This window comes from Pteropus medius, unplaced genomic scaffold (genome assembly GCF_902729225.1).
Source record: "Pteropus medius unplaced genomic scaffold, Ma_sr-lr_union100, whole genome shotgun sequence".
Classification (NCBI taxonomy): domain Eukaryota; kingdom Metazoa; phylum Chordata; class Mammalia; order Chiroptera; family Pteropodidae; genus Pteropus; species Pteropus medius.
Window position 1 is genome coordinate 22,277,823 of NW_024349802.1, and position 14,174 is coordinate 22,291,996.

The window sequence follows — 14,174 nt, forward strand, 5'->3', positions numbered from 1 at the left end:
TTATTTAAAAAAAAAAAAAAGAAGAAGAAGTAAAACTTAGATGAAGAGTATTTCCTTTCAGACCATAAATTTTATTGCAAGCATTTGAGAGCTTAGATAATAGCTACAGATCCTTACCAAACAGAATTATCAAGGGAGAGTCTACTGGATCAATGCTAATTTTATAGAACTATTGAATCACTATAAAAGGATATACCTAATTTGTTATAGCTGTTTTTCATGATGCTGTAAAAGCTTATGAGTTTGGAGATATATTCTAGACAGTTTATTGCCTATGGGGGGAAAAAGTACCTGTACTTAGAGTAACATGCACCCTGGCCGAATTACAGTAGTTGCTCAATAAGTATTTGATGAATTGAGTTAAAATTAATACCCATGTTGAGAAATTATAGCTAAAACTGTGACAAAACCATTTTATGTTGGTAATCATGCTATTCTGACCATCTATATACATATATCTGGAAGTATTTAACACAAGAATTAAGAGAACAGGTTTTCAACCAGGCATTCTGTGTTCAAATTTTTGCTATGTCTTTAACAAGCTGAGTTTGGGTAGGTTACTTAACTTCTCTGTTTCTCAGTTGCCTCCCCTGTAAAATGAGGATAATAGTAATACCTACCTCATAATTATATGTCTGTGAGGATTAAACAAGTTCAGTAAAACATTTAGTGTTTGGCACACAGTAATCATTACCCAAGAGTTTGTCACCAGTTTTGTATGCTTTCTTTTCATTAGGAAACCTATGGCCTTCTTGTCATTTGCCTTTTGGGTATTGATCAAAAAGCATGTGTAGTGGTTGATGAAAGTGATGTCTAATAGGAATTTAAGTTGAAAAGATTGAAGCCTGGAATTTGTGAGAAGCATACTGGTTTTTAGTTTAACTGACTTTGGTCTTGTCACTAATTTACTCTGTGACCTTGATTAAGCCATCTCCCTGAACCTGGTTTTCTTATCTGTTAAATAATGCTTTGAACTTTATATTGTCCATGTTCCCTCGAAGCTTTGTGGCTCATCCTCTGATCTTAAGTGTTTAAGTCATGCTCATTATTATTTTATTACACAGCTTGGTCCCCAAGTTGCAGAAGAGCCACAGTGGCTTGACTGCTCTTGTCATTATCTGGTTCTGGTCAGAATCATCCATGGGGATTTAAGAAGCACGAACCTTGTACAACACAGGGTAGCTAGTTTGTGGAAAAGGATGTTTCTCTCCTATTAAGAAAGCTGGCCATAGATGGGTTGGCAGTGGGCCGATGCAGTGTCTTTTGCATGTGAAAATTACACTATTAAATTTAAGGTCAGGCATTTGAAATTATTCTTCCTGTTCAGGGGTGTTCAGTTTACATGTTCCTTTCTGGTCCTCAACTTGCAACATCAAAGACCATGTTTAAAATGAAGTATGAGTTTTATGCACAGCCAAATCTTCGACGACTCTCAAGATTCCTGCGAGTCTGCTCAGATAGCACCATCTCCTTGAGGTCGGCCTTTCCCATGCTTTTACAGTTTGAACCTGCTTTGCTCCCCACCCCCCAGCATGGATGACCCTCCTTTTCTTGTTTGTCTGTCTCCCCCTCCTCCTCTCTCTCATTCCTCCTCCTCTCCTTCCAACCCTTTGGTCTTTCACCCATAACACTTATTCTCTTTAACACAAGTTTCAAACATGGTTTTCAATTTTGTTATCTGTCTCTTTCATCACTGCCTCCTACCACTGCCGTGAGATTAGAGTTCTGCGTTTTTCCCGTTGATGTATCCCAAATGCCTAGAATAGTGCCATGGGAGGACCTGAAGGAAAACACATATTCGTCAGGTGGTGGCAGTGTTTACGCATTACACACCAAATACACACCTAGGTGGTAATTCTAAACCTTGCCTCTTATCAGGGAAAGCCAAGTCTTTGCTTCATTCTGTGTGTAATGAGAAGAAAATTGGGCCTAAATTTGAGTCCACACCCTAACCAATTTACTGGTTTCGAGTCCTTCAAAACATTTTTTCGTTCTTTAGGACTTCAATTTATGAAATAGTTTTAAAATATCAATTTCCTAGAGTGTTGTCAGAAACGTATGATCTCATATATTTGATAATGCCTAGTACAAATATGTATGTGTGTTTCAAAATGTATTTCTGTCTGAAACTACTTCGAACTGGCACCTCACACATCTAAATCTCTAGGAGAGTGTGAATTAATGGTCATAATTACACTAAAGTATCTTCTAATTTATCAGAGATATTTTGACTTTATATATATGACAATTGTACTTTGAAGAAAACTTTGTACTACTATAAAAACTATGCACATATGCACACACACACTCATACACACACTTTGATGTAGCCATCTGCTTTCTCAGGACTTCTCTGAGCTATACATTTGGATACATGTGAAACATTTATGTTCCATTCTTATGGCTTTAAATAATACTCATATGCAAGAGTCTTAAACATTTAATCTCTAAACTCATTCTTCCCCTGAATTCCAGATGCGTTTCGAAGTGGCTTTGTGACACCACCCCCATGGATTCTTTTATGCACTTCAAAATTAACATGATGAAACAGAGCTCTCTGTCTCCCCTCCACACACTTCATTTGCCTGCTGCCCCACGAGCCTCTTATCTACTAAAGCTCCCCATCCTGATGCATGGCACCATCGTTCACCTGGCTGCTCACGCCAGAACCTAGACATTCCCCTTGACTCTCGTCCTTTCCTTGCATGAAACTCTATGTCTCGGGGCAGCAATAAACCCTGTTAGCGCTACCTTCCAAATAGATTCCAAATATAGCAACTCGCCGCCTTTTCCCTCACCTCTGCCCAGGTCTGGGCTTTGCTTTCTGGGCGAGAATAGCAGTCATAGGCCTCTGGTTTCTCCACTTTCAATTTTGTCCACTTCATTCTATTCCTTGGAGAACAGCTGGAGTGATCCGAAGTGAAAATCTGATCATCTGCCTCTTACACCTCAGCTCGTATGTAAGGTTTTTACTGTGGCTCATAAGATCCAAGGTGCAACCAACCCTTCTGCCTGTGTTTCCAAGCTTGTTTTCACACTCTCCCCCTTGTTCACTCCGATCTAGACTTACTTCCAATAAGTATGAAAAGTACATGTGTGTTTATCTGCTTATCATGTCCTACACTCGAATGAAAGGTCCAAGAGGCAGGACCCTGTCTTTTTTACAGCTGAATATCTAGTGCCAGCACAATGTAATACTAGATAATTATTTATTGGTTTCGAATAAGCGTAACAGAAAATTACTAGAAACAATCAATGTTCATCACTAAGGAGTTGATTAGGTTAAATATCACGTATTTGTACAACTTAAAACTAACTTAAAAAGCATATTTCTGTGTGTTATATGGGACTATCCCTAAACTATGTTATTAAGTGGACCAAGTTAGATTTGGAACAATAAAGAGCATAAAATATGCCGTGTGTGTGCAAAAAAGAAAAATTTAAACGTGTATGCATTGAATGTATATATTGAATAAAACACGTATAGTATTAAACATTTCAATAGGCTGAGAAAAAATCTGATAATAATTGCCTCTAAGAGGGGAAGCTGAAAGTGTGAATGGAAAAGGGATTTTGTTAACTGTATGTTCTTTGGTTATTTTAAATACATTCACTTGTCTAATCTTTTTTTTTTTTCCAGTATAAAATGTTTAACACATATTCAAATTCTTAGAAAACTAAAATAATGGAATACCTAACTTTTAAATTAATCCAAATAGTTGTTTAAATAGAACATGCCATTCCTGGATCATTTTTCATAAATAGATATTTATTATTCTGGATAAATTTTACAAGAAAAATGTTAATTGTTATATCAATACTAAAAATGATGACTTTGTTACAGTTGTTTAAAATGTGCCAAATGTTAGCAATCCAAGACTAATGCCTTGTATGGATGACTGAATGAAAACAACCCTTGAATGCAGATAGTTTTAAATTGCAGAGCTCAAAATTAACATGGCTAATGGAAAACTATTTACATGCCAAGATAACTCAAAATGACTCAGCTTCTACCACAAACTCTAGATACAGTAATGAGCCTGTGAGGTAACGTAACATCTGTTATTTATATGAACTAGTTACAATCATATACAGTGATGTAATTCATGTTTACGTTTAAATGTACTGGAAATTTTAAAATAGAGTTTCATCATCAACAAACCGTAGCTCACTTGATTTATATTACTTGTCTAATTTTTAAAGAAGATAATATAGTTATTAGTCTGGCTGTATTAATTCTTTACTCCTTACCACAACCTATAAGGCACAGCCCCACAGCCTTTGTCCACAAACTCATCCCGTACCCTTTCCTCTGAGCTCATTCAAAGCCAGCCTTGCTGGCCATTGTGCTTAACTTGAGCAGGCTCTTCAGGCCAAATGCTTGTGGTGTCTTCTGCCAGAAAACTTGTTTCACTTCTAGGCCTCACCAGTGTGGATCACCCTCTATTTTCTATCATGAAATCCTCTTTGTTTTCTTCCTGTCACCTAACTTTAGTTTTAATGGTTTCCTTAATTTACTCATTTATTGTCCATCTCTCCCATTAAACACAAGCTTGGTGAAAGCAGAAGTATAACCATATTCATCCATTCAAAGACCTATACGTTGCCAGGATCTACTGTGGTACCTGGCATGTGGTAGATGTCAAAAATATTTTTTTTCTGTTTAAAAATAGATCAAGATTGAGAATTTCTTTGAAGGCTGGGTCTGTGCTTTCCCCCACAATATGTCACTATAACAGAATTACACTCAGTTATGAAGCCTAGTGGGTAGAAGAGTCCAACAAACAGTAAAATGCCTGTTAGTACCTACTTGTTCTCAGTTCTACGCTTTCAGAGAAGACTCTGAACCATAAAGTTTTACAGGGCCCGAAGAAGAATCAGCAGGAAACTTGATGGCACTGATGTGTCTTTAGAAGTTTACCGATTGTTTTTTAATCATCTCTCAAAACAATCCATTCTTCCAGAGCAGGTTGATAATGTAGATACCATAACTGCTTTCCAGATATTTCTTTGGGAGGGAAAAAAAGGAAACATTTGTTCTTCTCCTGAAGAAGAACCCTGCTGAAACAAAACACTGAATGCAGACAGAAAGTGATGGGTTGAAACATTATTATTCTAGAATATGTGCTCAGCCTCACAAAGTATGCCAACTGTGTATGTTTCTGCCTCAAGACCTTCCATCATTCTTATATCAACTGTTGAAATGTAGGAAGAGGAGCAATACAAGATTGTCTAGTAGCTATTTGGTACTGACCAGATTTAGGAAGGGAAGTCAACATGGTAAAACATCTATGACCACTTGAGAATGACCAGGCCATTTTCTGCATAAGATATCAAAGAGTTATCAAAGAAGTGGGACTCATGACTTTGAAGCTCAGTATAGGTTAAGCTGGACATATAATGCAACTTCCTTAATTAGATGATAAACAGCTACAGGTCCCAGGGACCACTTAGGCCGAGCCTGACTCAAGGATCCTTGTGATGACTTCACAGGGATCATGAGATTTGTGCAGATCCCTCTGAGGCTTCTATGACTAATGTTGGGCATTTGTGAGGCCATTGGCAAAACCTGCATAAGTATCAGAAAGTCACTGAAGGGTTGGTGGTGGCTGCAGTGGCAGAAGTGAAACAAGATCACACAGCCTAAGAGGAGGTTCTTCACAAGTCCAGGCATTAAAATGAATCTTCTCCCTGAGACTCCCACATTAAATTAGCATCAGGCCTTGATACTATAATGGTATGTGATCCCAGGTATGAACATTTGAATGAGATTATGGCCCTCAAAATCATGTTTTAGTAATACACCCATCCAGAATCACCTTCTTGGAAACCCTACATCTATATATTTGGCAACTATTTAATTAACCAATTATTATGATTATGTTATGATATTGCCTTGACTATTGGTAGTTCCCCGCTGTCTAATGGCAAAGCAACAGGAAGTTGCTCTATATTCTTTGGGGAATATAATGCTATTGCATTTTGTGTGCAAGAAACCAATGATCTTTAAGTCAACTGGATTTGTTTTTAAATAGGTTAACACTGAAATTAACCTGATGAAAGAGTAGACTAATGCTCTGTATTTAAGCTTATTTAACCTGAGTATAATGCATGCGCCTTCGGAAAGGGGGCAAGTTGTGTAAGTTTTCATTCCTTTGCTTCTGATCTTATAGCTATTTACTTATTACTGGAGTATATGCTTTGTTATTTAACATTGGCTTGACATTTATTCATTTATTGAACAAATGTATGCTAAGGCTGGCTAGCTAGACAGAATTGCATAGATACATACACATACCATTGTTTAGATGCTATAGGAGTTAAGAGAAGTTGTAAATACTTAGAAAAGTTTAGGATATATTCAGAGAGATGACATATATGACTGTAAAATGTTGTCTAACAAAGTAAAGTTAGTCCCAAAGTCTGATGGAAAGTAATTCTGTCTTGTAAGAACCGGGTGTGTTTGGATAGAGGGATTCCTTTTTAAAATTCACATGCCTAATACTCCCCCACAGATGCAAAAATGCCTCCTCAGGGAACATTTTAGACTGATTGAGATTCATTTTGCCAAATTATTCAACTTTTGGGAGTGTTCTGATATACAATTGTATAGAAGGAGGAAAAAGAAAGATTGTTAAATGCCATCAAATAACAAATATTTATCTTGCACCTATTGTGGTCTGGGACCTGCTACTATTATAAATCAGATTATCACTCTCTTGTATCAAATTCTGACTTTTCAGTAACCTCTGACTTTTCAGTACGGTCTCTAAGGCCCAGCGTCGTCTGACTCCCAGTTTTTTTCAGCCTCCTCTCCCGCCATTCTCCACTTCACTCACTATAGCCAGCCACACAGACCTTGTCCACATTGAGGCCTTTGCTTTCTTTCATCTGCCTGGGACAGTTTTTATCCCGGTCTTCACTTTGCTGTCTTTTTCTTATCCTTCAAGTCTCAACATAAATGTTACATCCTCAGAGAGTTCTCTTGATGAGTTTATAAAATGCCTTCCATCCTACGATGCTTTCTTTAACATTACCGGATATATATTTCAGTGTATGTGCTTCATACAGTTCATTTTGTTTCTTTGTGCATTTACTTGTTCATTGTTCCCCTACCACCCAGGCGGTGAGCTGCATAAAGGCAAGGCAATTTTTCTTACCTGTGGTACCTTGAGACCTTTTGCACAGTATACAGAATCTGATCGATGATCACTAGTTATTATATGAGGGAGTAGATGGGTAAAAGACATTTAGGCAGATCCAATTCGAAATGAGAATGAGTAAAAGTGATAAGTTGAGTTTCATTCTCATAGCACAAAGTGCAATATGACATTGAACATTGTCTCTGAGATGAGAGAGAGAGAACACTAACTCAAAATGTGAACCCGAAAGAAAGAAGCAGAGAGGAGAGTTTGGAAAGACTGATAGTAGTCAAAGGCATTGGAAGGATACCTTGGACCTGCAGTCATCAATGCCAAAGGACAAAATTTCTGAGTGGGAGGGGGAAGTTGGCAAAGACTCAAAGCTTCAGAGGGTTTAAGGAAAATGGGCATGAAGAAAAGTACATTGAATTTTGATCAGGGACATCACTAGTGATTTTTGAATGGGCCAATTCAGTAGATGGGTGACCTTATGAGATTCCAAGGGTTTGCCAAAGACCTGGGAACCCTGGGCATCAATGAGACTAAAATTAGGCCTCATATAGAGAAGATAATAAAGGTAAGCTAAGATTTTTATATATAGCAGAAAGATCTGTGCTCATTGGAAAAGCAAGACACCAAACATTGCAAGGAGCATAATATTCAATATACTTCTGAAAGAATGATGGAAATGAAAGCTCCAAGGTAGGAATACAGTGAAAATATGAGGGATGGCAAACTACGTTCATGTAGGAATATGCGAGGGAAGAGAGTGATCTGGTGAGAAACAACTCAAGTGGAGGCGAAGATGGGCCAGGCATATTTTTCTGTGTTAGATTAAAATCTGTGTCCTTGAAGCATGGTGACTCATCCATTAGCATCAGAATCAGTTTTGGTGCTTGTTAAAAACACAGATTTCTGGGATGCACCAGGACTTATTAATTTAGAATCTTCTGGCATGAGGCCTAAGAATCTACATTTAATCAATTTCTCAGAGTGTTTCTTATGCATTTAAAAGTCTGAAAATCACTTCCAGTGGAACATAGGTAATTGTACCTCCCATTGAGCTCAGCTAAGCAGTGATGTCTCGTGGTGGTGTTACACAGAGGTTCTGGTGTACACTTGAGGCCCCTTACGAGAGGCAAGAGGAGGATCTGGGTTTTGTGGGGCCTGAAGCTTAAACAATATGTGGGGCTGTTTTAAGAGAAAAACCAAAGAATTAGAAATATAAACTTAAGTTAAAAACATGAATATGTATTTAGAATGAGAAAGAAAATTATTAATTTTAGAAGGTGGCATATCAAACTCCAGAAAATATTAATATTTTAATAATTAACTGACATACTTATTCTAGTTTTTGGTTGCATATTCTTTCCTAGTCTCCTTATATTACAGCTGTTTGGCACTTTCACTTTCTGTACAGACAATCGAAAGACAAGCGTCTCCTATGTAAATTCCAATGGAAGTTACTTTTTTATTACGGATGGTTGCGATGCAAAAAGATGTAACTTTGCATACAGAATACAGACACACAGCGCAAACACAAGAATTCTGATTAATTCAATTTTCTATGATTCCCATAAAAAAAAACTGGAGCATTTTAATTATAGATGCTGAATTGAGTATATTCTTGACAGGAGAGAATTTCTGTTTTGACCATGAGAATGGAATTCTGCATTTGAAATTTTAGATGATTAGAAAAAAATGTCCCAGTAGCTTCTGGTTTCTCTGGTGCTGGCCATTATGGGATATGTTTACAGTGAATTTGTCTTTTGGCCCTGAGAGAATTCCTACACCAGGACAGCTAGCAATAATGTACCTCTGCAAGGACGTGTCTGCAAACCATTTAAAATGTATACCACTGCACCCAAACTATGTGAACCCCCAATTTTAGTTCCTGTTAGTTAGACCTCGGAAATACACGTAAATCTTCCAAAGCCCCCCAAAAGAAAGGGAAGTTGTAAAAGAACAGGGTCTTAGCTAGTTGCAGATAACACATCTTTCTTAAGCCAATTTTATTAAGATGTATAGAGCTGTTAGGGCATCACTATAGCCCCTCCTAGGGCCAAGGAAGGGACCTGGACAAGGAAGGACCTGAAACTTCATCTTCATTCCTTGGACAGCAAACTTCTTTTTGGAAGAATCAAAAAGAAACGCAGTCTGGAGATTGTCTTTTCTCTTATGTTTTTATCATTTCAACATATTTTGATTTTTTTTACTAAAAAAAAAAAAAATTAATGTACTCAGCATATCTAAATTTTCTCTTTCCAGGCAGGAGTCCTGACAACAGATGTGTCCATTACTTTATGTTCAGCTGACAAGGCTTCCTAACATAATCCTTCATATAAAATTGCTCACTCTCTTCCCTACTCCTCATGTATCTATTGATTGATCTATCCATCACTCTATCTTTTTTTTTAATTACAGAGATGCAGATTGGAGTTATTTTGCTTCTCTTGGCTCATGAAAGTAGGCAGGGGCTGTGGTGGAGATACTATGGGAGCCCTCGTGACATAGAGACTAGGCCATTACACCAGGCGTCGGAGGATCTAAGTTCTGATCCCCTTTGAATTCTAATTCGCTATATGAGTTGAAAGGGGGCTGCTTCCTCTTCTGGGCTTTGAGCAACTCAGCTAGTCAATAAGTTTGTGTCGGGTGACATCAGTGGTTTCTAGGAGTTCAAGGGCTCTACAGAAGTGGCCAAGCCTTCATTCTTGCTTTAAGCAGAGGAGCCCTGCTTTCTTCCTATTTTATATGAAGAGTTTGCTTCAAGATTTTTGTTTTGAAATGGTTGTACTATGAAAAAAAAGGGAGACCATCTTTTAGATAAGTTATCCCAAATGCTCGAAATGACCTGGAAAGCTTTTTAACAGTTCTAATTCCATTGTAGAGCTCAGAATTTAAATATATATTTGTTAAAAGTTTCTTCTGGATTCTGCTGCATCAAGAGACATTATTCTAGACTAGTGGTATACAACCTTGTCTACACGTTAGGATTATCTGGGGAGCTTTTAAAAGTGCTGATGCGTGGGTCCTACTCTTGTGACTTACTTAATTGACCTGAGTGTAGATGTTTTGAAAAGCTCCATAGGTACATCTGATGTGTGTCAGGATTGAGAACCCCGGATGGAGAAAATCCCTAATATCTGGCAAACTGTAACAATCTGTGTATGAAAAAAACAATTTTAAGTGTGATATTCATCTCTCCAGCCTCTTATAGATATTGAACATGTCATTTCTGTTTTGTTGTTAAGTTATATAATTCCTCCATTGGTTGGGGCAAATGTCAGAGAAAAGGCAACTGGTGCGGTGACAGTATCTCTCATTTGTCCACTTATTTGTGAAGAACTTCTCATTGTTCATCATACCTACAAGAGTCAACTCCTATTAGTCTTGTCCTTACCCTAGCCATGCACAGGTGGGTCACTTTCTCTATTCTTAAATCAGGTCATTTATAAAATTAGTTGATTAGAATCAAGGGACATTCCAGATATAATTCTAAGATTCTATGATCATTTCCTTAATTTACAGAATATAATTTAACAGAAAGTAAAGACCTAATTTCCTTAAGACTTATAAGACATTTTTCTCTCTTTTAATTGATCTTTGTAAAAAGGCCAGTGAGCCATGACTGTGTTGTCTTCCCATGTTGTTAGAACATAGCCCTGATCTACAGAATTGTAAGGAGCTGAATAGTAAAATAGAGATTTTCTTATAGCATAAACCTCACTGATGATTGGGAACCCAGTGCTTTGGGAGCTTGGAATGGAAATTTGCAAAGATATAAACTAGAACTTCCCCATGGTATTTGGGTTCAACTTTTGTATGCCCCCAGACAGCAGCAGATTTCATAGTGGGTAGAAAATCATTCATTTGTTCATCATTTATGCATTTGTTTTTTCACTTATTTATTCCACACACATATATTTAAACAGATAGTTATCGTAGCGCCCGATTTCAGTGCTAGGATAGTGTTTAGAATGAGACAGATGTCATGCAGGCCTTTATTGAGCATTTCAGTTGACCACAAGTAAGAATTCACTTGGTTTTTCAAGTGAATTCTTACTTGAAATCTAAAGGCCATGAGTTCTCTGGAGGGATTTTTAGATTTTATGCATACATTTCAATGATTATCTGAAAACCATAAAAGAATCGTATTCTGAACCATCTGGAAGATGACCTAATAACCAAGGATGTGATTTTAGGGCCCACATTTTGTTTGTCACCATGGTCACATTGGCACCACATGTCACTAATTTAATTGCTGTCAAGTAACATGAAATTAAACAGAGGCAGGCATTATTCTTATAAAATGAAGTATGCCTCTATGAGGGCTAAATGAAGTAAAATCCTCAAATAAAGGTTGTGCAATAATTTGGAGAAAATCAGTAGGGGCCCTGTTTTCACATGCTTCGTGGCAGAGTAGGGATGCTGTGCCCAGGAGATGCTGTGCTCAAGTCCTTGGAACTACTTATCCTTTTAGTTTTAGCAAGTCATCACCCTTTGTAGTTGTCAGTTATTTCCCATTTTGAATGATACATGTTGGTAGCTTTGTATTTCATTTTAAAATTTGGTTTGGTTTTAGAATTTCGGGTAAGCGATATGCTTACTTAGATTTGTACCTAATTAGTAGTGCTGGTATAAAGATAATTTGTGTAATGGGGGTTTGGGGCAGCTTCCTTACTTTAAAGGGGATTGGCCTACTAATATCGACAGATATTTTCCTAACTTAGCTTTTCTAACACTCTACTATACTCACTGTTTAACTAGCTCATTCCTCCCATTAGCCTGCAAGCCATCGGAAGGCGTGTTCACACCTTACTTGACTTTGAGTCTCCTTTATGTTTTTTAAATAAATTAGTTGATTGATAACATTTGATTAGAATTGTCTGACTCATAAGGACTAACTTTGAGGGTAGTAAGTTCTCCATCAAAGGAAGCATTTAAGCCCAAGCTATCACTTGTTGAAGATTCCTGAGTCAAGTGAGGCTTCATCTTTGTGCTCATCAGCACCCCTTTGAACTCTGGAAGAGAGAGAAGATCAAAATTGTTACCTTCACCATTGACTTTCTGGCAATACGGAATGATTGTGCTTGAGGTTGTTACCGGTGAATAAATTGCCTGAATGGTATTATTATACCATCACAGTGAACTGCTGGGGTAAATTTATTTTCTCAGACAAATTCTAAATTTTAGCCTCAGGAATTTGAAAAATCTTTGTCTCCCTATGAAGATGTTGGATTCTAAGAGACATTTGGAAAATGTCCTCCTAGGAGTCTTGTCCTTCCCATGATATGTGTGTATGCGAATGTCTCAGTGTACATCGTGAGAGATGGCTGCATAAAATGAGAAGCCTAACGCAAGCATCCAGAGGAGCCACTTTTGTCCAGAGAAAACAGATTTTGAGTTGTTAGGAGGGGGGAATGTGTAGATAGCAGCCAACCATATCTCTTCATCAGTTGATTTTTTTCCCCTTTCTTTTCCTTTATCCTTTTTCCTCTTGGCAGTTTAATGCGAGTGCTTCTCTCTCACCTCATTTATTTCAGATGCCTCAGGAACAGTACACACACCACCGGAGCACCATGCCCAGCTCCGAGGGGCCACAGGTATACAAAGTGGGGATTTATGGCTGGCGGAAAAGATGCCTGTATTTCTTTGTCCTGCTCCTGATGATTTTAATACTGGTGAACTTGGCCATGACCATCTGGATTCTCAAAGTCATGAACTTCACAATTGTAAGTAAAACCACACAAGTTTCTTTAGCTCTCCTCGGGGGAAGAGGAAGTGTGGGGCAAGGAGGAAGGTGAAAAAATGGTTTCGAATAGTATTCAAAATGTGCGGCAACCCGGTGTTTTGGTTAAAATAATAATAATTCTTTTTAGATTACCTGTGAGAATGGACTCAGTTCTTTGTAATCTCAGTTCCTCGGAGGTTGGTAATCTAATTTAGAGGCATTCCCCGCTTTACATTCTCGCATATGCTTTCCCTCTGTTTTGATAACCGTGTTCTATATCCTGCAGTTTACAAGCACTTTGAGTAAATACTGCAGAAGGAGATATGGGATAAGTTCAAAGTAGTAAGTTTTCCCGAAGTTTAGTAATGATTGTGAAAGGTTTTGTGAGGTAAAATTTGAAACATCTGAATACAATTAGACTTTGGAGATTATCTAGGAATTTTAACTACTTATACCTGGTATTTATTTCATTATTATGGTAAATTGAGTCTCCTTGATTTGGGGGGAGAAAATTCTCTTTGCCACTGCCTGGGTAAGATGGAAATGAGAGAAGGGTAGCTATATTTCATTTTTAAAGAATTTGTGTTTATACTTTTTTGAAGAAATTCTTGCTATTGATAATTGGGGCCACTCTGCTGATTGAATATTTACTTGTCGAAGTTCAAATGAAAAGAAAATCCTGGCAAAAATTATTTCTGGAGTTATTCCGAGATTTTTTATGTCTTCCAAAAGATTTCCTAGCAATTCTAGCAATATAAGTAATTTAACTTTTTAATGAGGGCATAAAGGGCAGTAATCTGCTGCCCTTGGAATCCTTTCCTTGTGATGTCGAAAGTAAGTAATTCATTTTTGTCCCTAACACAGTATGCGTAGTCACACTTCCTTGCCTTGCCTGGGCAGTATGATCTGCTTGGGCTGCTTTTCTTCATCTTCCCTGCTTTGCAGAACCTTTCCTGATGCTCCTGTAGCTCCTTTCATGTATCTATTATTACACTTAATCACTCCAGATAATAATTTTCCTGCACGTTTCTTAGGCAGACTGAACTTTGGGAAGAGCAAGGGCTCGCTGCATCTTTTCTCTGGGTGCCTTCATTCATCACTCCTGGAAAGGGCTATTGGTCCTTCACTGGGACTTAATTAGGACTCTGTAAACCTAGGTTAGAGATACTACTTCAGGCATCGGAATGGCTCCCTTTTAATACTTGTAGTTAAAGCTAGGAAACTAGTCGAAAAATTACCTTAATTTTATAGATTTCTTTCTTGAGGAGGAAAATAGTGCAGTTCTTTGAAAAAACTCTTCA

General features: G+C 37.7%; 1 protein-coding gene across 12 annotated transcripts in view; it reads left to right on the forward strand.

Moving 5' to 3' along the window:
• Positions 1–14,174, forward strand: part of SGCD (sarcoglycan delta) — a 1,323,040-nt gene that overhangs the window by 981,842 nt on the left and 327,024 nt on the right. For all 12 annotated transcript variants that reach the window (XM_039836682.1, XM_039836683.1, XM_039836688.1 and 9 more), the window contains one exon: positions 12,686–12,874. In XM_039836682.1, the coding sequence (XP_039692616.1) occupies positions 12,686–12,874 (189 nt within the window). The remainder of the gene's footprint in view (positions 1–12,685; positions 12,875–14,174) is intronic.